The 27661-nt window shown below is 40.2% G+C and overlaps 1 protein-coding gene across 1 annotated transcript; it reads right to left on the bottom strand.

The window, feature by feature from the left end:
- Positions 1–451: 451 nt before the first annotated feature.
- LOC117605618 (uncharacterized) lies at positions 452–27114 on the bottom strand. The gene is made up of 11 exons (XM_034327147.2): positions 26969–27114; positions 7868–8040; positions 7288–7583; positions 6963–7073; positions 6428–6619; positions 5568–5802; positions 5333–5492; positions 4439–4679; positions 4054–4303; positions 3725–3931; positions 452–2348 (listed from the first exon to the last, which is right to left on the bottom strand). Exons 2-11 carry the CDS (start codon positions 7920–7922, stop codon positions 2236–2238), a joined length of 1860 nt encoding a protein of 619 aa, XP_034183038.2. The 5' UTR covers positions 7923–8040; positions 26969–27114; the 3' UTR covers positions 452–2235.
- Positions 27115–27661: the final 547 nt, after the last annotated feature.

The raw sequence follows: 27661 nt of genomic DNA, 5'->3' as shown, positions 1-27661 counted from the left end.
ATTTCCCCCTAAAATTATAGATGCAGATGGTTAAGTAGTAAGAAAATCTTATTAACGTTATTTTATAAGTTAGTCTGCACTATAACTAAATCTGCACAAGTATTTAGAAAATACATGGAACGTTCGTGTCAGTGTCACCTCTCGTAGTCGGTGGAACTGGCAAGGGGCGGATAAGGGTAAAGAGACAGGGCGGGCAAATGGAAGCATCGATAACAGGACACGTCTTTGCTCCTTTCTTCCTTTCCTCGTAATTTAGATCAACGATCCGAGGTACTCTTACTGCTCCGAAGTTAATCTTTTTTTTACCGACTGGCTGCCTTGAAATTCTTTAAACGTGTTCGTTAAATTGGATGTTCTATTATCGATATTTTATTAACGAGCCACCAAATTTTCTGAAGAATTATTCCAAAAATAGTAAATTAGATTTATCACGGAAATATGTTCAAGAAAAATGCATAATCGTAAATCAGAATCACGTTGAAATGTGACTGATAGACTGTGGATATTTGTGGCATATGAAAAGAGATAAACTTTACGTTACATAAAAGAGAAAATATTGCATAAAAATATATATTTACACAAACATCCGCAGTCCAATGACTGTTGGATTCATGAAATATACTTTTTCCTTCGCGTCCTAATTGGTTTCATTCATTTATCTCCGTTAGAGTGGATTTTAGAAAAATTGAAGCGTTATTTTAACGTTACGAGAAAAGCTTAAATTGTACCAAAGATTGCATTATAAATAACATTATCAGCGATTGTACCAATATCACGTTATAAAAGAAAATCAGTAGATGTGCTTCATTAAGTTATTTAGCATTAAGAATGCAGATTATTCTACGAACGGGGTACCGTAGAAGAAATAACAGCTCGGGGCGTCAGGCATTTTAAGAAATATTGTAATGTGGCTCTTTAGGAACGTCAGATAACAATTTCAATCTTTCGAAATCCAATAACTCGTTATCGGGCCGCTGTAAATGGAAGTAATTCCGTCGCTCTGAAATCCTCGCGAGCTTCCCATCGGTTGCTCTCTTTCCATCCCTCTCCTACTCTTCTGTATCCTTTCCTTTTTTTCCGCAACCCCTACCAACCCGCCAGGTCGGGGTTGCGCAAAGAAAATCGAGTACACTGGAAACGAATGCTTACAAATCCCGTTCTTAACGAACAAAAACTGTCAACGACAGTCTGCGTGGAAGTTATTTTCGTCCGCGAGTGGAGTTCGTTAACAGAGAAACCTGTGGCGGCTCGCGTAGAAAACCGTCACGGTCCGCGTGTATACAGTTATAATTTCATTTCCGCGTTGGCCTTAATTGTTTTCTCCCCTTTAGCCCACGGATGAACCTGTTTCTTCGTCTGTTCTTCGCCATTAACCTGTTAACCGGAGATTACGAGTTAGCTCGTCATTGGAAAGTACCGCGGTCCACAAGTGATTTTCATCTTTGCGATTTTGCACGAATTAATTAGCTTTTTCGTCCCAATATCAACATAGCTTACGCCGACGAAGAATCAAGTGTTGGGTCTTTCGGATCCAAACACAATGATTGGCAAGCCACACGAGTGGACGATTTATCCATACCTGGCGCCACTTGAAGGGTGGTGGCTGCTGGGGAGTGGATTTTATTTTTAGCGCAATTGCGGCCATGAACGGTATAAGCGAAAACTTAGGATCGGCAGAACGGATTTTCAACCCCACTAGGCTTACTTAATGATCTATTAATGAGCTGTTATGAAATATAGCATTTTCTACTACTAGTGAGAGATAAATAAACTCTTCGGGTAACAGGTTAAAGATCAAACCGGGCACCCTAAAATGGATGCTGTTCGTCATTTCGTACGGATCGAATTAATTTTATTTACATTTTTTTGCAAGTTCCTCCTAGCTTATACATTACTTTAAGGATGAAACCGATAGGGTGAAGCATAGAGGGTAAAAAAGAGATGGTGGTTGTGGAAGCGTTTTTTTCTCGGCTGAAAATATCGAAGGGTAGAGACTAGGTGTGAGATAGCTTCCAGTAAATTCTGTTCGTACGATGATTTCAGTCGCGAATCTTCCGGTTGAATAACTCGTGGCTGTTTCTAATTAGAGGGTGGACATTGATTCGTTGAGATCCGTTTAAAATTTGACGAAATTCCTTGCCGGGTCATCCTTGGAGACATAAAGCGTTGGTTCTTTCAACAGTGCCAATCGTTTCTTACGTATATGAATGAAACTAAACGCGTAAAGAACAGCGGTTAGCGGTGAGTTGGCAGTAACACCGATATGGTGGCCGATGCTTCCTCGTCTTCGAATCCGTAAAGTCCGAACACGCAGGTCCAACGACCTATATCCTTTTCGGTGTCGCAGTCTGAAAGGAAGATCAACCGGTATGAGAAACTTTCGAGATTCTTTCTTTTCTTTCCCGGTCTCTCGAGCAGGGAGTATGAAACGGTCAATGAAAAGTTTCGCCACGTGGAAATTCGAATTTCCAACCGGTCCAAGAAGGACAGACCGGGAGTTAAGTGACCTGCAGTTCGTACTTTATGCTTCCGGGAAATCGATTCTCTTCCAACGTGTTCGCGTATATCAAACGGTAGTTGGTATTCCGCCACGTCGAAAGGAAGAAGTTTCCACGGGGCGAAACGAAATTGGTGATTCTTTGTAAGCGATGTTGCGTTTCGTTTGGTAAGAATCTACAAATTGAAGCCACTTTGGTATTCGTTCTGCGTGGGATATACTTTTGCCTCTCTTCTTACCCTCTGATTTCCGAACAAACGTACACGCCCTTCGGATTATCCGCGAACAGACAAAGCGGAAAAAGTCAAATGATATTTGGCGATAGAGACATAAGCAGATTGAAAGCAGGTGTAATTATCACAGGGGAACGATCGTTTTAATCGTCATCTCTTAACCGAGCCAAAGAAACAATGGCTTTCGCGATTCTCAGCCAAAGGGAAACGCTGCTTTCTCTCCCTGTTTTCGTCAAAACGATTACAATTACGGATAATTAACGTCGACGGGAATGTTCGTATAAAAACAGCCGATTCCGATATAGCGTCGAACGCGATGAAATTTTGGTTGCACAGAGTTGCAGATTAATACAGTAAAAGCACTCGAACGCGTATTAATATCTTGTAACGGGGACTAGGGTTTAATTTATCAGGTAATTTTCGACGAAATGCAACGACGAGACCGGGATGATCTGTACCCGTGAAGTTACATGAACTTAATTGAAAACGCGCACAGTGTGAGAGAGCGTCGTTGAATATGCAAATGTGCGAGAAACGTCGAACCAACCGGATTTGCGAGCACTTTTATTTATGTAGTATAAAATGAGGAACGCTGTTAACATTTATCACAGTTATTTCGCCAGGATCACGATATGAAACATTGCAGCTACTAATTCAATTATTTCAAACGAACTTTATCACCTCTTTTTTTTTCCTCTTTGTTTGAGTAACGTTTATGGAATGAAAGATTTTATTATTTCGTTACTTATGCTCCTCTTTGTGATTGATTAATTTGTCAAATGTACCCGATAGCGAACAGAGAATGGGAACTGAACAGGATTCGTTTCATTATATGATAATTCTTGCAAGACATCTTTCAATCGAACAGAATCGATGTGCTCTCTAATTGATCGCTGTTCGCAGTTAATCTGACTAGTGTAACCTGTTTTGCATCCCAATTACGTCGACTTTGGCGCATTAGCGGACACGTTAGCACACAGCACAAATCACTTACCTGCAATCATTAATTTGCATCCGGTGTTACTACGGTTGGTCGTGTATCGGGGACCTAAGCTGTGGTGTATTCCGTGTCCATCCGGACGGACCCAACGACAATAACGAATATTTTTATCAGTTATATTTGGAAGTATATTACAGGACAAGATTGTATCCTCTTCGTAGTTAGCCACTAACTCTGTACGTTCTGGGATAACGTAGCTTTCTATAAGTTAAAGAACGTAAATAAGAAAGAATGGAATAAATAAATTTAACAATAATATTGCCTCGGAGGGAATGCAGATTTTACACTAGGAAGTAAAATTAAACAGTTTTGTCAAATTTTACCTGTGACGTTTACGAGGACCGTTTTACTCTCCTCCGGGCCGTCAACAATGCCTACGTTACAAGTCCATTCACCATGATCCGTGTAAGAAGCACTGTCAATTCCAGCGACACACTCGCCAAAATTAAATCCCGATCCTGTATACAAGAGGTTCGTAGGGGATTGCCTTCGATTTGGAATAACAGTGTAAAATGTTCCATTAGGGCTTCGGAACCAACAGTAATCCAAAACCGCATCCACGGTGCATTTAATCTGAGATCATTTGATTAATTGGCATTTGATAAAATAGATAGAAATAAGGTAAAGAATAATAGAGTGAAAGGTTAACTACGGAAAATGTGACACCGGCCGTCAAAGTGTTAGAATAAAAATTAAAATTAAAATCACCTCAAAGAAATCGTTGCGCTTCACGTACACATTTTCTGTAACAATATGAAATTCTCTGGTGGCATTTTGTGTTTCGTTTGTACTCATTATACGTGGATCAACGTAAATTATCGAACCGCGGTATTTACGATCTTGTAATTTTACATTACACTTCCAAGCTCCGTAATCATGTTGTTTTGGTTCATGGATAATCAAACCACAGTATATATTATTTGCCTCGAAAGTATTAAAGCTACTGTAACTATTGAAAAAAGAAAAAAAAATGAGGATTAATTATCATTTTCATAATGGTAGTCAACTCGTTAACAAAAACGCTCGTGAAACACGTGGAAAAATTGGACGGATCGTCCGTTCGACAGGTGGAGCTAGTTATTTTTCATTTGTAGATCAGATTAACGTTGCGTTTCGCGTCGGTACATCGATGATCGATCCGTAATTATCGCCGTATTGTAAAGCACTTAGCCTTTATGACTACAACGGAGTGCATAACCATTCGAATTTTTAAAAGCCAGGAACTCTCGTGTAAAACCGTTTGTTCCGGTAAATAATAGTGAATGTGGCAATAAATAAACCCGAGGGGAGGGGGCTGGTTGTTCACGGTGGTACGTAATATAACGGCTGTACTATTGTACGATACTACGCAGGGACTACGTGACACCAAGCGAATAAAAGAAGTAAAAAAGGGAAATTCACACGTGGAATAGGAAACAGTAAATATGTACGAATGACAAAAAAAAAAAAGATAATTAACTCATAATGGAAGATTCGTAATGGAATCAGAGTCGTTATAATTAACGCGGTAAGGATAACGCGGTCTCGGGATAACGAGCTCTTTATATTTTAAATGAATCACTTCCTTTATCGGCGCTAGTCGATTGTTTTTTCTTCACCTACCCCTCTGTTCCGATGCCGTTCCTCAAGTTCAATACATATTCATCTGGTCTAACGAAGTGACAGAACCTAAACGACATTGGAACTTGGTCATAAATGTGACAGGACAGCTGAATTTCGTTATTTTCTGTCACAATAACGTTGCTATCAGAATTTACCGGATCTGCAAATGTATTTGACATCATCGAACTTAGGTGATGAAGTTACAAAATCTGTATTTTCGTCGCAACAAGCTTACCACGTGTAACAACCCTGAAGCGTTGAACAGTAGGAACTGGATGTTCCATTCCGCCGTAACGCGCGATCCAGACACCTTGGTGACGAGGTGTAACTACGGGTATGTGGTAGTCACAGGAGTCAAGAAAAGGTGTTTTTAAACCCATTGGATCTTCCAGTTGACAAAAGATAATCGTTCTGTACACAGGTAAGCTCACGGTGCCGCTTGTGCCAAGATTTAGCGTGATAGTTATTTCCTAAATCAATGTCAATAGAGAGTAAAGATGATCAAGTATTAACAAATAAAATGCATCGCAACTTTGATTCAATCATTTGTAATACCGGAATATAGAGTCATCGAAAAATAGGCTGGAGTTGAATTAAAAGTAGACGACAATAAATCGACGGTTTCTCCACGTACAGAATTCGAGGTCTCGTATAGATAATCGATACTTCCTGAGTATCTATAATCTTCGATTAATTCTATGTAGTGTTTACCGAAACCAAATACAGCGAAGCAGCAGGTATCGAAATCGAGAACATTGCTGCTACGTCTAATGATAATTATGCGATTAGTAATTTACTTTAGGCAGCTACCTTCGTGTCGTAAACTTATTAAGCCCCTCGAATTCTGATCGCAATTACCTATGAAACCGATCATTTCTAGTACGAATAGGAGTGTGTTAATTACTAAAGGACAATATAGGGAACGAACCAAAATGTTGTATTCAAGTTCATCGCGTACGTATATTGATACCACTAAGATACGACTAATCTTATCGCCTTGCAAATGGCGATAAATATACCGACTAGATTAATTAGCAAAAGGTTCTGAAATTAAGTAATTTTGTTTTGAATACTCGATTTAGCAAAGGGACTTACTTCTTCTGTCTTTTTTTCTTTGTTGAAGACATTTACATCGACGCCGCCAGTGTAAAAAATCTTATCTTCTTCGACGAATGCTTTGAGTTTCCATATATTTTGACTCTTATCATTCACCAAAGCTCGAAATCCGCACCGTCCGAATCTTTGCAAATTCTTTGTGCCATCGTTCAGTAGATCGATCTCCTGAGACTATGATTGTTAAATTACTTAAAGCAATTTCCTTAGGTATGTTTAAGCATTTCAACGAGACACCACTATGAATAGTAAATGTTTCCATCTCGGGAAAGATATATTTAGAAGTAAAATATGTTACAAAGTTTGGCAATCTACTTTTCTGTTATTTTGTATATTCCATTTGTTTCCAAAAGTACATTTAGATTACCAAATATCGGTTCATAGCAAAGACATTCAAATTTTGTAGCAGAAATTATTTCTTAAACGATCAACTGATTTTCAACAAGTTACGAAAGGTGAGAGAAATCATTTTTAATACTAGAATAGAATTGGAAAAAAATAAATAAAAATCACATACGGTCGGAGTAAGCAGTGTGCAATTTGTGACATTTTTTCCATTCAAATCAAGCTCGGCATGAACAAAATAATCGGTGTTTATCCATATATAGTCAGGTATCACTCTGGTTTCCTATAAAACAGAATTCGTATAAACATCACTATTTCACGTATCTGTTTACGATTAAAAGATTATCACTATTAACGGATCATCTTATATTTAGAATATCTGTTTTACACTTATTAGACGTACGCCAGATTCATCAGACGTTATTTGAGAGATCAAAGAATTTTCTTGATGCTACTTCATAAATTTTTATCACTTTTTCAAGTGCGTAAGACGGTACCTTTTTTACAATTATCTTGAATTTATTCGTAACAGGTGGATGGTTATCCTCTTGAAAATACGATGTTATTTTCCATTCACCGGCGAATTCCGCACTCGGTAAATACAGAAGGACGCTACAATCGAGATAATTTGCGATGATAGTAACATTTCTATCACCTATTGAACCGGCACCAGGGCTAAACTTATATTTGTCACCAATGTTCGTTTCCATTACACATTTTTTAATTTCTCCGAGGACTTCAGTACTCGCAGAAAGTTTCACTGACCTACGTAGTTCTCCGTATATCACAACATCTGAAATTACGAAATTCGATTTGAAACAGTGCCTTCGATAATCTTGTAACCGATTTCCCGTGCAACTTCGTTCAGTTTAAGCATGAATACTCGTTCTCGAACCGAATACACGATTTGTAGCTGGATTTCGTTGCTTTACGTTTCGAAAGATGAACACAATCAATTTTAGGTTGAGCGAAAGGAGAAGGCAGCGAAGGGACGTTTCGAGTCGTAGAGGGATGAAGGGAGGACATGTACGGTCTAACAGAGAAAGGGTGGGACCCAGGAAGAACTATAAATCTTACCCGAAATGCCGGATTGTACGATCAGAAGAGTCGCGAAAATGGTGAACCATGTCATATTGTGCCTGTACCTGTGAACTTTCTGAAACAACCATCGAGCGAACAGCCTTTTTATACCGCGATAAGAATTATCGCGTTATTTGTCCACAAAGTGTAATCTGTTAGTGTAAGATAATCTGAAAAAATGTCTAATATCAGCGAATTTCAAACATTTTACTAAGAATCAAATCTGCAATTAAAATTAGAATTTCAGTTAAAAAATATTCGTCGACGAAAATTTGATTTTTCTAATCGACCGATATCGAATGACAGCGTTCTTCACGGAAGAATAGAAACGCGAGTCCCGCAGGTGGAAATCATTGGTGCGTTAACGACGATCGATTATTCGTTCGCTGAAAAATACGATCGGATTCGTGAAAATCCGGCATAGAAACGTATCGTGGAAGCGTGACGGACGCGTAGGTGGGTAGCAAGGAAATCCTGGAAATCATTTCCCCTCTCAATACGTGCGGTCGTGCACAGAGGGAAGAAGTAACCGGATTATCGTCAGCGTAAGAGGTGTATCCGGGACGGGCACGGTATCGAAACGGTCTCGCGTTCTTGTGAAGTCGGAAAAGCCCATTTCGATGTCCCTTGTGCCATCAGGCAATCCCATTTGAGATTAGACGCAGGCGTGAATTGTGTTACCTCCGAGTTTGAGCGGATCAAAGGCAAATTCCCGGTTGGGATGCATACGTACGTAATTGATATGCCTGATGGGGGTTTCCAAGTCGGATAGTCAATTACCATAATCTTGTTGCGGGGAGAGAGGCCAGTCACTGGCCATGCCGATTCCATACACCACGCTTGTATACATTGGGGGATATCAATTCGATTTCGCGATACGAAAGAAACCGCGGATTGTGTACTCATCCTTCCTGACCAATGTTATTAGATTTCAAAGTGTACAGTCTGTTCAGCGACGAAATCGACAATCTTCGTCGGTATATTCAGAACGTTATTCCAAGTAAAAAATGTTATATACACTATTAGTTGATTCGTCGTCGCTTCTGAAACGCAGAAGGTGTATTGATACATGGTATTCAAAATGAAGATTTTACATAATTAAGCGTTACAATTTTCTAGCGAACCTACATGATCATTGTCTGGCCCGAAAATGCCTGTCTCGCGTTTACAATAAAACAGAGATAAATCGACTATTTGAAAGGTCAAGACGTTTCGATTTTTAATACGATTTGGTAAGAGTCACGAACAACAGTACAGAAAACGCGTACTTACTCTGTGAAGATGAATTAAACGCGTAGAGTAAGATCGGTAACATATTTCCCTTGGAAATGGTCGTAATCGTTATCCGAAGAACGTTGGACTCGGTAGTTTTTCGGTGATTCCACGCACATGTTGCTCGCGAGGGAAGGGTCCGTTTTAGAAACACTGAGGGTTGATTTATCGGGAAATTTCTTCTCGCTGCGAACGTAAATAATATTATGCGCCATTTATATAACTTGCAATTTACAAGGAAGCTGCTCGAACGCATTATGCACAAGCGTTTCTAATGAGTTTCAAGCGAAATGCAACGGTTCAAAGGGTGCAGAGAAGAGTTTCCTGCGATTAGCAATGATAAGTCGGTATCATTAATTATACCATTCTCTTTGTGTCTTTTCGAACCATAATTTTGCCTGTCACGCTGAAAGTATGATTCGATCTACGCGAAGAAAAAAGATGTATTATTCCCTTAAAAAATAAATTTGCCTTTCATATCTTCTCCGCGTATCTGTCTATTAGAAATATAAATAAGTTTGATCTTGCGTCTCTTTTTATATTCTCCATCCCTATTTCATTAATTTTTCGACTTTACTTTCAATTTAAATTTAAAGACAGATATGCGTCCATCATCGTTTGTTCAAGTGTTAAATCTCAACATAACATCCGCCTACTTAAATGTGTATCCGCGTGCACTTTATCGTACGCGCTCCTTACCTATGAATCCCTATTAGCTGTATTAAATACGACCAGCCATTTATCAGGGGATATAATAGAGACGTTACTTTCGCGCCATATGCCGTCTCCATACAATAAATAGGCGCACAGTTAAATGACCGTAGCGTGCAATATGTCCTGAAACGCGACAAATAGCAAGGAAAACGGTTTGCGGAATACACACAGTTTATATTTACAATAGGACAATGCACTTTTGTTGGGGAGGGAGGGGTGAGAGTGGCAGTTGTGGTCGCAACGATGAAAGGACACGTTTGGGCATCGACGATTCCATTCGATCGAATTCTGTCTTTTCCTCGCAATATTAACGATAACACAAAGCTACATCTCGTAATTATCACTTGAATACTTCGCAGTTGCATGAAAAGATTTTAAAACGTTGCAATTATTGATAAAATTTTCCACTATCATCGTGCAACATTATGTTATCTTTTACGCATCCGCTACCTAGATGCACCGTACATCCTGTTGTATATCGAATTATTCACTATCGTAGGGGAGACCGGGAACAAAAGTAACATTTTTCATTTTTGGCATTATTACCAGTGAGTATTAAGAGTGAATTTGAAAAAAGTTATACCTACATGTAGCCCATATATTCCTCTATAAATGCACACTGGTTCAAGTTTCATGTAAGCAATATATTAGGCAGCCATAAACGTTGTCCGTAGATATGACAAGTGTTACTTTCGTCCTGAACAGGACATAAGGAATTAGATACCAATGCAACACATGTTATACAAAGTTTTATTATATAATATGTTATATAATATTATAGGAACTTTGTTAATTTGTTATCAAAACTTATCCCAAAGACAAGTTTTAACTTTTAACAGCTTACATAAATAAAACATGATTATAAAGTCTACAAACAACTTATGAAATACCATTTAGTCGAAGTACAGTCTTCGAGACCAACCCTTACATTTCATGCATTAAAACGTGTTACTTTCGTCCCCGAGACAACGTGTTACTTTTGTCCCCAACCACGTTTTTTAAGTTTGAAAATTAATAATTTGGAAAGTATATCGACGGTATCTAAATCAAAAATCTGGTTAGGTTAATGCACTATTTAAGAAGACACCTGTTTGCCTCAGAATCTCGGCATTGCCTATCGTTTATTACAAAAAACTTGAAAGGAGAAAAACTTAATTGATGGCTATTAAATCACAAAGGTTAAGTTAACAAAAGCAGTTCAGGCGGTAACTTGGCGTCGACTGACTATAGTGATAAATCTTCCTGAGGACATTACATGTGGACTGAGGGGGGATTTCTTACTTTCATTACGTGTTACTATACATTACAGATAGCAAATGTTATGTAAATATTATTTTTTTAACTATTATAGAAAGAGCAAAAATGTAATATAGTGCTTTATCTCGCAGGAAGTTTTCGCTAAACTCGCTCTTTTCTCCGCGATTGTTGTTGTTTATTGTCAGAAAGATTTTATTCTGCTGTTAAAACAAGGGGATGTGTAATTGAACCGATAGAACAACGGCAGTCGTGCCGTCAGAATTTTAAGCGCAATTGTGCGCTGATAACGCGATTCAGGAAATGGGAGTCGGACGCGGCTCGTGATACGGGTTAATAGGAAAGTATCCCGTATTTCGGACTCGTTCGTGAATTAGAGGGATCCAGATCTAACATTCTATTTGCGTTCACCGAATGAAAAACATCGTGAATTCGCAATCGTGGTGGTTAACCGGTTATCAGCGCTGTTATCAATGAAAAATTATAAATGACGCATTGCTTTAAATACATTATTTGAAATAAAATTGAAACGCGTTGCTATTTACAACGTTTCCAAGTATTATAATTTCACCCAGGTTCATTCAAAGTTCCCATTCGAAACCATGTGTTTTTAAAATATTTTTATTGCACAAAGCGTACGAGCACAAAGCAATCAAGAAGGTGTCTGTGGATGAGTGCTCAAGGTAGCCGCGTTAATTCTAATCCCGCTAAACGTCCGGTCGCCCTATCATGCACGGGTCCTCGCTAATTTGCACAATAATGGTGTAATTCCAGCGTCAGGAAGATAGTGGCCAGTAGCGTGTCGCCTTCGTGCTGGCGATACACGACCACCGTACGTTCGATAAACACGCCCTCGCAACACCGTGTATAAACACTTTGCGCGGACGTGTTTGTGGGGAAGAGAGGCAGGGTTCGCAAGGGCTAAAGCGGAAAGGGAGCGGGCTGAGAGCAAAGGATCGAGGCAGAACCAATTAGCAGCACGGGGTTGAACTGGGTACAGGTTAGGGTAAGGTAGAATTAGAGAAAGCGGTTAAATGAAAATGTTAAGGGACGAACTTAGAATGGAAATGGGTAAAGGGAACGAAGGGATAAAGCGACGAAGAAAGGGGAAGAAAAAGTAGGAAATGGAACAACCGTGAATGTAGAATGAAAGACTGAAGAGCTCTATGATAATTAGCATGTTAATATTAAAAATTTTTATGGCTATTTACAGAAAGTGAACAATTTGAGAGAACTGAAATTGAAAAGGAAGAAAAATGCAAATGGTTTAGTGGCGAATAAGCGAGAGACAAGAGAAATAGAAGAATCGAGGAGATAGTGGAAAAGATGGAGAGTGTCGTTTGAAAACGAATGCGTATCCCGTATAGGTAGGCCAACAACGGCTGGTCGATCGCGATTTAAAGCTACGTTGCTGCAAACACCGCTGCAAGCTCGTGTTATCGACCGTGTGTAATTCGGCTGGGCTATGTTTATCGTGCAACGAACACCAGCCACCGTACGATAGTTGTTTAAACGTTACGTAAGGTACTGTCGCGATTAACGCAGCTTTTGATAGGAACGCAAGCTCACGAATTCGGCCAGATTTTATCATCGACTCTCGATATTCACAGCGATTACTTGTATTTAGTATTCCTGTCTTCGTATACATCACGATATTCAACCAATAACATCGATCTAGATCTTGGTGCACGTGAAATATCGTAGTGACACAGAAAAGTAAATTTTTCAGTAAATTGGTTTGAAACTATCAGCTAAATTAATATTTCTTTATAATTATTACTTACATTTGAAATATCTTAAGATTTTCCATTATTTTTCCCGCAATATACAGACTTGATTCCATTTCTTTCTTTGTAATACCTTTACATAATGGTCGCTTTAGCAACTTGTTCCATCAACGAGACATCCTGCGTTAATTAAATGCGTTATCAAATTAACGCGACGGTAACAACAACGTGAGGCTTAATTAAATCATTTATAACGGGACTGAAGCGATACGTTAATCACGTGAAGTGCTGAAATAAATCGATATTATTTTTAATTAAGTTACACCTGTTTTCCAACGTTATTACGGAAAATCGTTCTAAATTATGATCGATGGGAAATTATAAATCATCGCCTGTATCGACAGCGTTTGAAATCGATGCTGTTGCCCATCGTTCAATTATGTTTGGCGTTCGTTACAAAACGTAACAGAGCTCAGAAACGAATTACAATCGTACATTCATTTCGATGATCAACCATCGCATATTATTATTCGCAAATACATCATCGTAAATGAATTTCCTCGATTCATTGTTACAAATTTGTTGAGTGACATTCGGTTAAACAATTTACCACGAGAAAGATTTATGACAGACTTATTTATGGGAAGCATTTGAAGTAGGGTATAGCAAAGAAATTACAAGAATTTCTTGCACTCGAACTTGCATTCGAGGCAAGAACCACGAAAATGATGATTAATTTCACTCAGCAACTCGTTGTGATTAATTGGAGTATCATTGATAAAGGAAATCCCTGTCATCGAATAAGAAAGTTACAACTTAGCTCATCTATTCGAATATTTCACCGCGAAACGAGTTTTGAACGATGAATCTTCTTATTTTCGCATTATCTACTAAAAGTCTATCAAAGCAGATCAAATCACTATAGGCATAGCCAGTGTAACGAATAACGAGTAAACGGACATTTTTGATTAAATTGATAATAAAACCGACAACGAAAAAAACGCTAACACAATCGTACGAGAAACTGTATTCAAACTTCCATAAGGATGCATATGTGTAACGAGGAAAACAGTTATCGAACAGTGGTGTAGAGCGATAAAAAGGGAACACGTATCCGGGTCGAGTGGCGTTTTTCAAGTGCAGCATCGTTGGGAGATTATTTAAGATTATCGAGGATGCAACGGACAGCAGGATAATAGTGAAAACGGGGACGGCGTCGCGAGTACTTTAGATACCTATATAAATTAATTGTACGATTGCGGGGTGCGTGTTGCGATCTCAAGTGGACTCGCGAGATTAGAGGGCTGGTTTTTGTTGGATTTGCACAACAATGGCCGGATCAGTGCGGCATGTGCGAACCCACCGCTTGCTCCCGCTTCGGGGGATCCTTAATCCCACCGCTCTCCAATTTGATACAATTTCCTGTCCTCTTTTTGTCGCACCGATAGGGAACATCGTCGGCCAGCACGTGGACGCGATCTAACCGTTGGTTTAACGCGCCTTTCGACGGAAACTGCTTTTTCATTTGCTCCTAATTTGCAATCCCTGTTGCCCGTCGAACACGCGACGGCCGTCTGTTGCGATCCTTTGAAGCTTCTGGGACGATGTCACCGCAGCCTCGGGAACAATCGAAACGTTGGTCATTTCAGTTGGTTCGCTCGGCGAATTCGTGTTATTGTTTCGCATGCAGAAAACGAGCGGTGCGATGTTTGATTTTCTGTCTCGTTGTTCGTACAAGAGAGGCAATCGACGCGTTCTATTATCCTTCCTTTATTATTTTTCTCCTTTTTTTTTTTTTATTTCTTTTTAAAGAACGACAAAGGAAATTGGTTTAATGAGGATTGTGTGCAACGTCCTTGGGGATAGTTCAAAGGTATGGCGTTTTTAATTGTCTTTTTTTTTGGTTCTTGCAACCAGTGCAAATGAACAAAGGGAAATAACGAAATTGTTATTGTTCGGATGCAGCCAGTTTTACTGGCAGAGGGTAAGCTAACTAAATAATAATACGGTAAATAAATATGAATCGTGTGCATGTCGTTTATAAATCAAAATGAACGGGTCAGAAAAAACACCCAGGGATATTGCATTCCAACGTTTCCGTGTCATTGATTTTCTTTCCCCTATGATCATTGCGTTCGATCATTCTATCGATGACTCTGAAAAGCAGAAAATGCTTGCTCTGCAGTGTATAAAGGAAAGCAAAAAATTGCTATTTCCAGAGAGAGAATTTTGTTTCTCTACCAGATGTCAGAGATAGAAAAAACATTAAGTCAATTTATAAAAATAGATTGTTTTTTTAAAACATTATAATTAATAAATAATAATGCCTTTCTCCTGTACGAAACGAAATGTAGAAAAACGATTTTCATGGTATAAAAAGATGTATAAGAATTTCAAGACACAACGAGCTTCTGTTCACGTGTTCTTCTCTTCCATAGAACATTTATATTACAAAAAACACTGTCTTCAGCCAGCCTTTGAACCGTTTCATTGCGGATACTTTAGCGAAGAATAGACAGAATACTCGCAGAAGCATTTACATGACAAGTACGTCTATCCTTGGGCGGAAATTCTGCCGCTAGAACTCCTGGAAATAAGATGGAAAAGGAGCATGGTTCCGTGCGTTATTGTGAATATTCGACTCGACCGCGGAAACTTTCTGACGCGAAATAAACTTTCTTTCCCTTGTCATCGCAGATTCGTTGAAACACGCGAACGTATCTCAACACGTTCATCGCGACAAAGAAACCTGGGATACCCTGTGTAGTTGTTAATTTACAAACAACCTCTAGTTACGATCGCGAACTTCCTCGATGAGGACGAGGAGCGACTGATCGAATTGATCCTGACGATAGAAAACTTGTATCAATTTCCATTGGGCGAGGAGTTGCTGTCGCGGTTCCTTCTGGCCACGGTTAGGGAAGAAGATCCGCGATGACGGGACCTCGGCGCTTGGCTAAATCAAATTTAAAAGAATGACTCGTACACTTGTTTCACGAGAAAGGAACAATAGCCTTTTGAACGGGCTCTTCCCCTCGAGAACCTTTCAAGGCGTTTGCTGACATTGCGTTGCACCGTCGAGAGGACAATGGAGAATTGTGCCGCCGCAAAGTAGCGCGTTCTCCTCTGTTCGGAAGTATCGGAGAATTGAAATAGCTTGGAAGACAACTGTTGCTCTTCGCCAGTCTCTGAAAGCCCGGCTAATTTCGCTCCCGAACGAAATTTTCTTCGTTCGAGTTCTGACGACTCGTTTGGATGCCTCTAATCGGCCGCCTAATTGGCAAAAACGGCCGCTCGTCGACGAAATTCGACGAGAGGGTAGATCGATATTTTACACTTATCAACTTTTCGATCGTTCGAAAACTTTCATTGCAAATTTCATTCGCCTATTCCAATCGCAACTGGAAACGAGCGGCGCGAATTTTATAAGGATAAAGGAAAGCGAACTTTTTCGATTGTTTCATTTTTACAACCGTTGTATTCCGCTTAAAAGAATCGCGGAACTGATTCACTCGGCCCCGAAAGCTCGATTTTTATCACCCTCTCCGGTGTATTTCATTCCCTCGAACAATTTTTATGGAACCAACTACTTTTATACAACCTATCGACATTTTTATACGAGCCGCTCGTAAAATGATCTCTCCTTACAACTCTATCCCTTAAGGGAATATTCTCATTCTTAGACGATTTTTAGATGTAGGAAGTAATGGAATAGGAGACTTGAAATCTTTTGTATACGTTCGTTCACGTTTCATCATTAATTAAATTATTACGTGTCGTTATGTTCGTTTAAAAATCGCCCAAAGACAACTCCTTCAAGTGGAAATACCACTTTAATATTTATCTCCCTCGTCATCAATCGATCCTAATACACCGCATTACAAGCTACAATCAACTTATATATCCAATGCCCTATTTCGTGTAACAGCAACGTTTAATTAACACGAATTTTATCGTAAAACGATTCCAATATCCTAAAACTAAGTTAGAATCGACTCGTAGGTGTAATTTATCGGTATACCGCGTGTGTTGCCGGCAACGCGATCGATAACGATTAGGAAAGAATAGGTCAGATTGTATTGGGATGAAAAAAAAAAGGAATACCTATCGTATCGCTTTAAATCACGCGCCTCTATTCCGAATGTTAGATGGAACGTTTCGGAACCGCGGAGACTCTAGTCATTATTTTAATTGTTACGAAGTTCGCGTCGTTTGACGGGCCTTAATTACAGCCCTCCAGCTGCGAGAGAAGTAAAGCGATTCTACTTGCCTGCTGGCGTCCACGTTTTGCCAGAGAATATCCTCTCGCCTTCGATTGGTACCTCTGTTAGCGGTCGGCCAAGGTGAGAATCAATCGGATCGAATTAGCGAAACCGGTAATTAAGGTACCGTTACAGTTTTCGACAGAAATTACCGGACTGTCGATTCTCTGGTCGCCGGCTCGTGAATCATGCAAAGAATGTTTCCCGCTGAAAAGATCGCGTTAATATTTCAAAGTCCTCGCGTGGCCAAAAAAAGCGAGTCGCATAAAAAATTCACCATCGTCCTACCCGATCAACCCGGTCGAGATACCGTTCCTATAGGAATTGTTAAAGCGTTGCTTGAATGGTTGTTTCGTCGATGAAACAGCACGCGGAAGTTTCGAATACAAAAAGAGGAAAAGGTAATATCAGCACGGTTTATTATCTCAGCATTCGAATCTGGAACAAGTTCCTCGATTTTCGAACGATCGCTTCCGTCTAAGCCTAATCGATTGTATACCGTGTACGGAACATTGCCCTATTTCTTTGTAATCCGAGGATCCTCGATATCTTTCACGTGCAATAAAAATTCATGTTTGTGCCAGGCAAGCACTGATTGTTTCAGAATATTGAATTCGAAGGTGATGGAACTTAGCATAACCGGCTGAATCGATTAGGACAGATGGATGGTTACAATTTCAGCCCCTATTTTCTAAGTTTCAGATTGTTCCTTTGAATATTAATCTTAGAAGTAGAAACAGAAAAAGGCGTTTCGTTTCGGGATCGTCTGCCAGACTCGACAGTGGGGCTGACGACAGACGACCGCTGCCCCAGATGCCTTTAACCCCGCTTTTCGGAACTCATTCCGAATCGCATGCCGGGGGACCGCTAGCGAGAACAGACCCAAATTCCGCTGCCACCTGGCGGTCGCCGACCCGAGTTAAGGGCGTCTGTATAAACGCCTGTATAAATATTTTTTTTTTTTATTACTTATGCAATGGAATTTTTGTCGCGGCGTGTGACACTAACACATATTCACGCCGGCAGTCAATTCACTGCAGTCACTCCTTCGCGTGCCTCTCGCCCATCGGCTTTCCGGCGTGAATATGTGTTAGAGCCCCCGCAGATTGCAGACTTTCTACCGTCCGATAGTTTGGTCGGGTTCTTAATCAGTATGAAGATGTATGCAAGTGCGCATATTACAACGATTCGGTATCGGCCGATAAATAAGTTTGATGAGCTACACGATTGCATTCAAATTAAACTATCCATCTCTTTCCACCCTTTTTCTTCTTTCACCAACCCGAGTATTTAGTTGGCCCAGTATGCGCGTTAACAGGCCAACCCGACCTAACTATCGGCCGATAAAAAATCTGCAGTGTGCGAGGGTTCTTAGAGTCACACGCCGCGACAAGTTCGACAAAACTCAGTCTATACTACTGTACACTAGCATAGAAAATGTCTAGGTACCCCAAAGCAAGCAAATGGCGCGAGTAACGAGACGAATCTACTTTCTTTCGTTCTTCATTTAACCGTGAAAGCTAGTGAAGCCTGTTCTCGAGCCCTCGAAACGGTGCGCAAAGTGTCATAAAACATTTTTATCGCAAATCTGCCCCGAATCTCGATTTTCGGCGGTCCGCGTTCCGTGTCACCGTTCGTTACATTAATCTGGCCGACTCCCTTCCGCTCGCTCGTTCTCGCGCGCATATTTCGTCGTTGTGCATCAGCTTCGACGCGGCAATTCATTTACCAGTGTACTCTGCTCGTTTCGCGCTCGACACGCGTCGATGAACCGACACGCTAGATGGAAACGGGCGCCGTTCCGTGGCGAGGCAACATTTTCGCGACAGCTTTTGTTTTTTCAAGGGAGAATACGATATAGGACGGAGAACGCAGTGTCGTTTCCGATCGTGTTCAAATTTCGCATCGATAACAGTGGAAGAAACGAATACACAGGACGTGGCAAAAGTATCTAAGCTACTCCAATGAGAAATGGCTCGTATATCAGAATTTTTGTGTTATTCGTTAACGACCACACCGAAACGGGTCTAATCGCGATCTATCCTTTTCGCGATTTCACTCTCCAAATGCGATCCATGGATCGCTCTAATTACCATGGTTTTGTCTTTTCGTTACCACGAATTCTGTTCCTTTCATCGCAAAGAACATTTATTGTGGCTGTTTAGCGTACTCGAAATCCAACAGCAGACAAAAGGATTGTCGTTGTCGAACAAAGCTTTCATTATCGTACCCTGAGGAAACAATGGATCATCGCTAACTATCTGAAATTTTTGGAGGGCCAAATCATTGTACCATGTTTCAGCATGATGAAACGCGGTTTCGAATCACCGAATTAATTACCTTGCCTGGTTTCATTAGGAAAACGCCATTTCGTTGGCTGAATGTTTCAATAGCGACAACGGTATCAGATGCAGAAGGCACTGTTACTAATGTGTGCCTGTCATTTTTTACGAGCAACACATCCTTTCATTTGCGTCGAACGTCGAGCTATCGTCGAATAGGACTGCCATCGTAATCGAGCGATCAGCAGGGTGCAAATATTAGTCGCATTATTCAAAACGCTTCGCGAGCATATGCTGCTATCCTAGCGTTGTTCGTCTTTCGCCTGCTCGTTTAGTATTTCATTCGAACACGGTGCATGTTCGTGAACAATATAAACGAGCTCGATTCTATTCGAAAAATAGACCACCGTTTATTACGTGTCTCTATATTTCATCCAAAAATCAGAAACATTTGAAATTACCATGTTAGAATATCGCAGGGAGAATTGCTTAAATCGTACCCCATCATTTTCGTTTAACATTAATATTATTTATTTCACGACGACGCGTCGAATTCCGTAACAGCTGTTGGACGACGGTCCCGTTTCGCGATTACGGTACAAGATGAAACAAAAGCTAGAAAACAGGGTTCGAACAATCGAATTCATAAGAAACGTCGACTGGACTCGGCTGGTATAATTTTTGAAAGCAGGGAGAAAGGTGGATGAAAATCGAGTAGATCTCAGCTTGATCGGCTGGCCGTGGGCATAATTGGTGGAGGGATGCCGATAATACGGTTTGCCCTTTTGACAGATGGTACGAAGAGGACCGAGCAAATTGCCGCTTTAAACTCGTTCGCTCGCTAGCTCGGCTCTTTACTTTCTCACACTAATACGCGGCTCGGCCGGACGTTGTTTTGATAATTTATTGAAATCGTCGAGGGTCTAAGAGGCGAGCGAGCAGCGTATACCGAGGATCCAGCCTGGTGAAATATGGCCGTGCGAATTACACGAGACGTCGGACCCGCGTCACTCGCCTAGCCTTAGACGATACAGAATTTCCCGGCGGAGAAACGAGCGGCGTTCACGCGCCTCGCGCCACTTCCTCTTTCGTCTTTGCCTCTACGAAGTAGAGTGCTTCCTCCTGTCACTGGCTACAGATCCAGCAAGCCTTTACATGCCTTTGTTTTCAAAGGGTTGTGCATTACGATCCCGAAATTTCTCGTTTTGCAACATTGCTGCGGACCACGAATCGCGATTTCTCGATTTGCAGCAATGCTGTGAAGAGCAAAGAGCGTTTTCGACAATGTTCCAATGCATTGCTTGCATTTCTGCATCCCTGGCATCCGTGTACACTACCTGGCGTGCAAGAGATGCAATGGTTGCACAAGGGATGCAGAGATGTAAGGGATGAAGGGATCAATCGCGAGCTCTGATACTACTTTATATTGCATCAGATAGATGTACATCTTCCTAGAGCTTCTAATGCCATTGCAATTAATTGAAAAGTTGCGCGATTGCTAATAATCCTTGTATCTAAAATATAAAATTTCCCTTCCTATTCGGCTATAAATTCTGCCCTAACTAAACTTGCATCAACTCGTCGGAGAACGAGAATATCTCGCTTGGAGTTATTTCTGAATTTCTACACGTACATACAATCACAGGTCGGACAAAAGCTAGCTGTTACATTGTACCAAAATGAATTATAATTGTAAAAGGAATTAAAGGGTTTTCGAAGGTGTTGGAGCGTATCTTTGAGCGTAAACTTGGCGCTGTTTACCAGGAAGAAAATTCAATTTCACCGACGAGGTAGAAGGATACCGAAAATAACGCGAAGCTCGTAAATTATGCAACCGCGTCAGAGGCCGCGGGTGTGTTATTCCGGGTTAACACTTGTCCGTTACGCGGGCTAAAAGCGAACAAACGGGCTTTGTCCCAGAACGAGGAATATATTTATCCCGGCCCGCGGATAGGGGTCAAACTTGCATCCATCTGAATTCAAGGGATGTAATTCAAACGTCCGCGGGCGCCTTCATCTTCAGACCAACGTCTTTTCAAAGTTTCGAGATCGAGAGAGAAAGAGAGAGTAGTTGGCTGTGTCGTCGGCCATTCAGAAATGAATTCTGTATTCGCGTGTCTTTTGCATTCGTGTCACACGGACTGCCGCGTTTAACCGCGACACTCGGGACGAATGAAATTTTTAATGACCTCTGCACCGGCCTCTTTCCTCGTCGACATAATCGCGCTTTAAATTGTAACGAGTTGCCTGTAACGATGCGTGTTTGTTCGCGTTCCTTTTTTTTTTTTTTCAAACGATCAAACGGCTAAAACATCGTGCGAAAAGAGGATACAGATGTAAAAGTTGTTAGAATTTCACCTGTATGCTGGTGCATGAAAAGATGAAAATAAAAAACCGTGGAGAGATGCTAGTTTGGTAGGAAATTGATGGTGTACGTTGAACCAGTGGTGCATTAAGTCTAACAAAGACTGACACGTATTCCCTGTTGGCGTTTGCCTTTTATATCGCGACCTGTTTGCGTTTTGACGTTCCACCGACAAACCCTGGTGCACGTATAAAATTTTTACTTCCCTCCCCCTGCGTGGTATAGTTTTGCAAGATTAAAGTTGTAAACCATCCAACGCGACAAGCAGGGAACCTTGCCCCGGATCGGACCACTGTAGACACCGTTGTGTTTCAATTGAACGCGTTGTGTAGTAAATAACACACCCCGCATAACACTTTTATTTACACAGAAAATAAATGTACAACGTACAGATCGTTTTACACGTTTCCCTTTTTTGTCGGGAGGCTGTTTCACAATGGATTAAACTCGTAACATAATTACCAGTTTGGTTAACAAACAATGAAAAAAAAAGAAAAAAAAAAAAACAATCGGACCGTTAAATTGATTGAACTTCAGCCAATTTTTCAGATTTTTTTTTCTGCATTTTACGTACAGTTAATATTTTCCACAATATCACGTGTTTTGATTGCCCACGGAGGGTTTCAGAGATGTCAAAATCTAAACGTACCTTGTTAAATTTGCTTCAAGCTAATTTGAAATGTGAACGACGGCAATTTTTCCTCGCCCTTTTGTGAAAGGTGTCTCTATTTCAATTGTTTGAACACACCGCTATACGAATTAGTATATTCACGTACCTGTGTATCAAGGTGTCACGAGGGTGGGAACGACGCTCGAATGCATTCAGTGGAGTTAATGAGCGGTCAAAGTGGTCCTCGTTTAATGACTCTTTCGTGAACACGGCCCCGGCGATGACTGATCTAAACAAGGACAAAGATCCACGGGTGGTAGAACGTCCCTCGACGGGAGGTCTCTGACCATTTCGAGTCCGCTGCCTTCGAATAGAAATATATCCCATAGTCATCAACGGTTAACCGTCTTTAGTCGGCTTGTCGAACCCTACCTTCGTCATCCCGAACGATCGGCTTCGCCCATAATTAAGACGGTGAGCTGCAAAAAGCTTTTAATTGTTCCTCATAATAGATTCGATCGCGTGATCGTCTGATTTCCCTCGAAATGCTCAGAAACTCTAATAGTTTAATAATAAAACAGGGAGACATAATTAACTATGAATGTGATTCCGATTCATAAGACTACGATAAGATCTTAGCGAGTGATGCAAAATTTTTTTAATTTCCTAAAATGATACGCGACTGTCTGCCAGGTTATAAACGAAATTTCTATTTCAAATATTTTTCTGAACGAAGCCTACGAGAATGACGGCGTAATTGTGTTCGTTCATACTGCTTGCCTTCGTCTCTGTGCGAATAGGGAGCTTCCATCTACACGAACATGGTAATTAGACTAAAAGGTTTCGATATTATATAAAGGGTGTCTGAGACATCTATGGCTCAACTAGAGCGTCTCAAAAGTTGCACATCTAATTTTCACCTTTCTATCGAAAATAAAGTTACAGTTTGCAAAATAATCAAGAACTTTTTCAATTTTCTTTTTGTATGGGTTATTTGCAATTCTTTTGGATTATAAAAATATTTTGAGACACACTGTATGCAGCACGTTACATTTCGATATCTGGTTCGCTTCAAGGAACGAATGTCGAGTTATTAAATTGGCCGGAAGTGTATCGACGAGAAATGAAATTTTCGCGAGGGGTTATTAATAAAGAAAGAGAGAAGAGGATAATTGGAATGATGGATAAAAATATTCGTGCAATTGTACAACGATCGAATCGATACGAATGCATTTTCAAAATTCAATTATCGAATACCTTTCAACCATATCTCAAAGCGATCTTCCTCTTTACATCCAGCCAGTTCGAAAGATCCAACGAACCTAAGAAATTCCTAAAACGCGCGCAAACTCGCTTCAAAACTCTCCAAACGTTTCGTGCGCATGAAACTTTTCGGGCTTCTAAATATTTCAATCCGTTCAACCCGGAAACGATCTTCAAAGCGGTTCGAAATTTCACGAACTGCTTCGTTAACCGTTTATGAATACATAATGTTCCCGACATTTCGACTGGGACATTTTTCAGAACTTTTGATTGATATTCAACTTTCATTCAACTATTCGAATACCTTCCGGATTGTCTCGTTGACATACTTTTACTTCAGTAAAGCGCGATTTTTTACGTTTTCATAGGATGAACCAGTTTACGAGCATCGCGAAGCACCCTATTATTTTCATCCTTATCTGACACTTAAATATGATTGTTTTTGTTATGCTATCACGATCGGGTGCGCTTATTACAAATCTAGATTGGGTCAACACTGATCCATTCTCACGGCCAATAAAGATTTCCTAATAATTTTTCAAATTTTAATCATTTATTAACGGAAACAAAGCATTCAGCATTTACATGCATTTACGACAGCTCGTGCTTCAATTTCGCGTTTACTTAGCACGAACCTCTTTAGCAATACCAACGTGAGTTTCGTTTTACATTGAACGAGCAACGATCGTTCAAGAAACTTGGTCGATTCCATTTGAACAGCTTTCAAAGAAATCACAGCGTTTTAACGAGGCACCGATTGTATCGGGAAGCGCGTTTAACGTTTCCTTTCGGGGTTCTCGTATTTTTACCGAGAAACTTTACCTCGTAAAAAGGAAGCTGTAATCGAGAAAATTAAAAGACCGTTTCTATTTGGAACGCGGCGAATATCGGCTCGCCTTTTCGATAGCGTCTAACACGCACCGCGTGAACGCGAATGTATAAAAGCGAAGCAACGAAAGAAGCGAAGCAAAGCCGGTGAAACTGCTCTAATTATTACTTATTACCAGTCGAGAAGTAATTACATAGGCGAACCGAGGGCATAAAGGGGGAAATAAAAGTAGGAAGTACTTTACAACTCTTTCGAAAGTAGCTACCAGCCTGGACACGAAATGTTTAACTGCTTTTACGACCCGACGAGATTGCCAGGGAACGGTAAATTCTTACTTTTCCACGTTTCTATGTTTGTACAAGTTTTATCTTGCATTTTATTCCCCGATTTGTAAAAGCTAACGCGGTTTTAATTACTCGAACTTCGTTTGTTTCCCGGTGATAGGACAATCAACAAATTATAACTTTATTTATCACGTTACGTACGATACGTTGTTGCTGAAATATTAATAACACTCGACACCCTTTTTCTCCTTTTGCTTTGTAATTTATTTGGTTTAAATGTATTCGAGGTGCCAATTACTGATGACCAGCAGAGCGGTTAATGTGTCTAAGGAGAAGTTGCATTTTAATATACACGAGTTATATTTTCTACGTTTAAGGGAAAATCTCGAGCGCAACGAAGTTGCATAAATTACATCTACCGTGGGCTGTTCGCAATAACCAGATGAAAAAGTTCGATGAAACTGCAAACGAATGGGTACGGGAAATTTGAATAACGGGAAAATATAAAGCATGTGGGATGTCGAAATCTCTCGGTTCTCTATTGCTTTTTCGTTCGCCAGAGGGAAATTAGTAACTCGCGCCGTTCGTAGTCTGGTTTAATAATAATAATAATTGCTAAACGGGGTACAACTTTGATAGGGTTTATATAGAATTTTTAATAGGTCCAGTTACGTGGTAGCTGATGAACTTTGAAAATCCATGTAATATTAAAAAATCTGTACAGTAATGCAGCCGCATATTTTTTTCCCCTCTTCTATCGCATAACAGTGTGCAGTATTTTGTAATTAACCAAGTAGAACGTAATCGGAACAATACCAGGCTAAATTAATATTGATTCGATAAGCCGGGAAATCGACGGCTCGTCAATTTTTCGTTTCAACCTCGTCAAACAAACCAACCGTTCGAACGTGTATATATCCGGAGAATATTAATTTGTTTTTCACTGCTCAAACTGACTGTTATTTGCGTATCGACGATTTCAAACAAAATCCAAACAAATTCGATGTAACTGCTCCTTATAACTACGATAAAAATAATAACGCACAATACTACACGGATATAGTGCCCTCGGGCATTAAAAATGTTTTGAGATTTTTCAATAAAATCAAAGAAAAGGGATTATGAACGGCTTGTATTTTACAGTATTTAAATCCTTTTGTCAGTATCCTTCCATACTGACCGTTTTTTATTTATACTGACCATTCGCTATTTATGTACTAGTTTAGTATTTTTATATTGATCATTTTGATAATAAAATATTGACCGGAAGTTGATTTATATACTGACCGAAAATGGATTTAAATACTGACCATTTAATTTGTTGCTATTATGAACTGACCACTTCAGAATAACAGGTTCACACTTGTTGATAACGAGATATCGCATCAATTTTTGATAAATGTGACACAAGAGTCACGATTGATCATCTTTGGGAATTCATCTCGAAGGACACTTAATCACTAGCGATCGTTATTGTATACAAATTTAACATACCGTGCTATGTTTCCGTTCACTGTGGCAATCAACTTGTTAACAAATTACCCTTCTCCCCGAGACAGACTACATTGTTCAATAAATCATTAGATGAAGATTAACTCTATCACCGAAGAAGAGTTTCGTTATCACCATCGTTAATAATCAAGCAATTACTGCGGTGTTAGACAGTAATTGAAAGGAAAAGAATAATATTCCTCTTAATTGTTTCAATGAAGATTAATCGGGCGTTTCTCGATTGTACAACATTATCGCTATATAGTCTCAGGAATTATTCAACGAGCACTCAACGCTCCAGAATATTTCAACCTTTCATACAGTCAAATTGCTTCTGTCAGGCGATTACTTTTAAAAATGCAGCAAGCAACAAAACAACAGAAACGCGAAATCAAGTATTACGTATTACGATTAAAACAGATTAATACAGCCGGGCTTGTATCCGATTTCATTTCAAGTACTCGCTAGAGGGATGCCCGATATCCAGGGGAAATAAAGCGGATACACAGGGTGCACCGGAATTTTCAGCACTTGAAAACAATGAACAAAGTTCATAAAATCCTATATTCCGTTTAACCTTGTTTGCGAAATTCAGGGAACTTTGTGTTGTAATAATTCTTCTAGCGAACGAAATTGATATTACTTTTTCAATTCTGTTTAATAAAAATGCTTGGCTTCGTTGGGGATTCGCATCGATTCGATTAATATTATTAATATCAATATCATTTTTATTTATTTCACTTACCCTGTGAATATCCATGGTCCTCGTTTCTCAGCGAACCTGTCAAATATTCCTTTGTGTAACCAAGGTACAAATTTCAGCTCCTTATCTCCCTTAAATTATTGTTTCGGCGATTGCATCTCGATGCCAGAAGCGGGTCCAATATTCTCGGACACACCCTGTAGAAACACGTGAAAACGTATTAAACACCGTGGCCAGACGATTAATAATGGAGAATCGAGAGGGCAGCGGTGGGAGCCGTCGTTTCTCATTAGCAGTAATCCCCTCCCCTTCGACTAACGAGAAGCACAATGATAACGATTTGACTGGGCGTGCGATTAATAGAATATTTGATCACGCGCGTACATACGGCCCTCTGTATGCGAGCCGGCAGAAATACAGGTGAATTTACTGCCGCTTGTTAGAGACACCCGTTAGAGGGGAGAGATTAATGCGAGCAATTGCAGGCTTGTGTTAATTGATACAGCCTAATCACCATCAGACGCGGCGGCGGCGATGGTCATGCAAACTATAGCGAGCTATAATAATACAAGAGGAGAGAGAGGCTTGATAATGCTTCGTTCACCATTGACTCGATGTTCAATTATTCGTTTACCATCGGATTAGCAGATTTCGAGAACGTTGCGTTGGTGCACAGGTAAGCAGAGCTTATTCGGGCTCTCGGTCATGTGCAGCAAAATTCATGTAAACGTTGAA

Source organism: Osmia lignaria, chromosome 14 (genome assembly GCF_051020975.1).
Source record: "Osmia lignaria lignaria isolate PbOS001 chromosome 14, iyOsmLign1, whole genome shotgun sequence".
NCBI classification, from domain to species: Eukaryota; Metazoa; Arthropoda; class Insecta; order Hymenoptera; family Megachilidae; genus Osmia; species Osmia lignaria.
The sequence above is the reverse complement of the archived record's forward strand: the minus strand, read 5'-3'. Positions and strand labels throughout refer to the sequence as shown.

What these genes read in the sequence shown, in the direction of transcription:
- LOC117605618 (XM_034327147.2), bottom strand. Translation starts at nt 7,922, where the DNA reads ATGACATGGTTCACCATTTTCGCGACTCTTCTGATCGTACAATCCGGC. An exon ending in CGTACAATCCGGCATTTCGG is followed by an intron (nt 7,584 to 7,867) that starts GTAAGATTTATA and finishes TCGTAATTTCAG; the next exon opens with ATGTTGTGATATACGGAGAA. An exon ending in CTTCAGGGTTGTTACACGTG is followed by an intron (nt 5,493 to 5,567) that starts GTAAGCTTGTTG and finishes ATACATTTGCAG; the next exon opens with ATCCGGTAAATTCTGATAGC.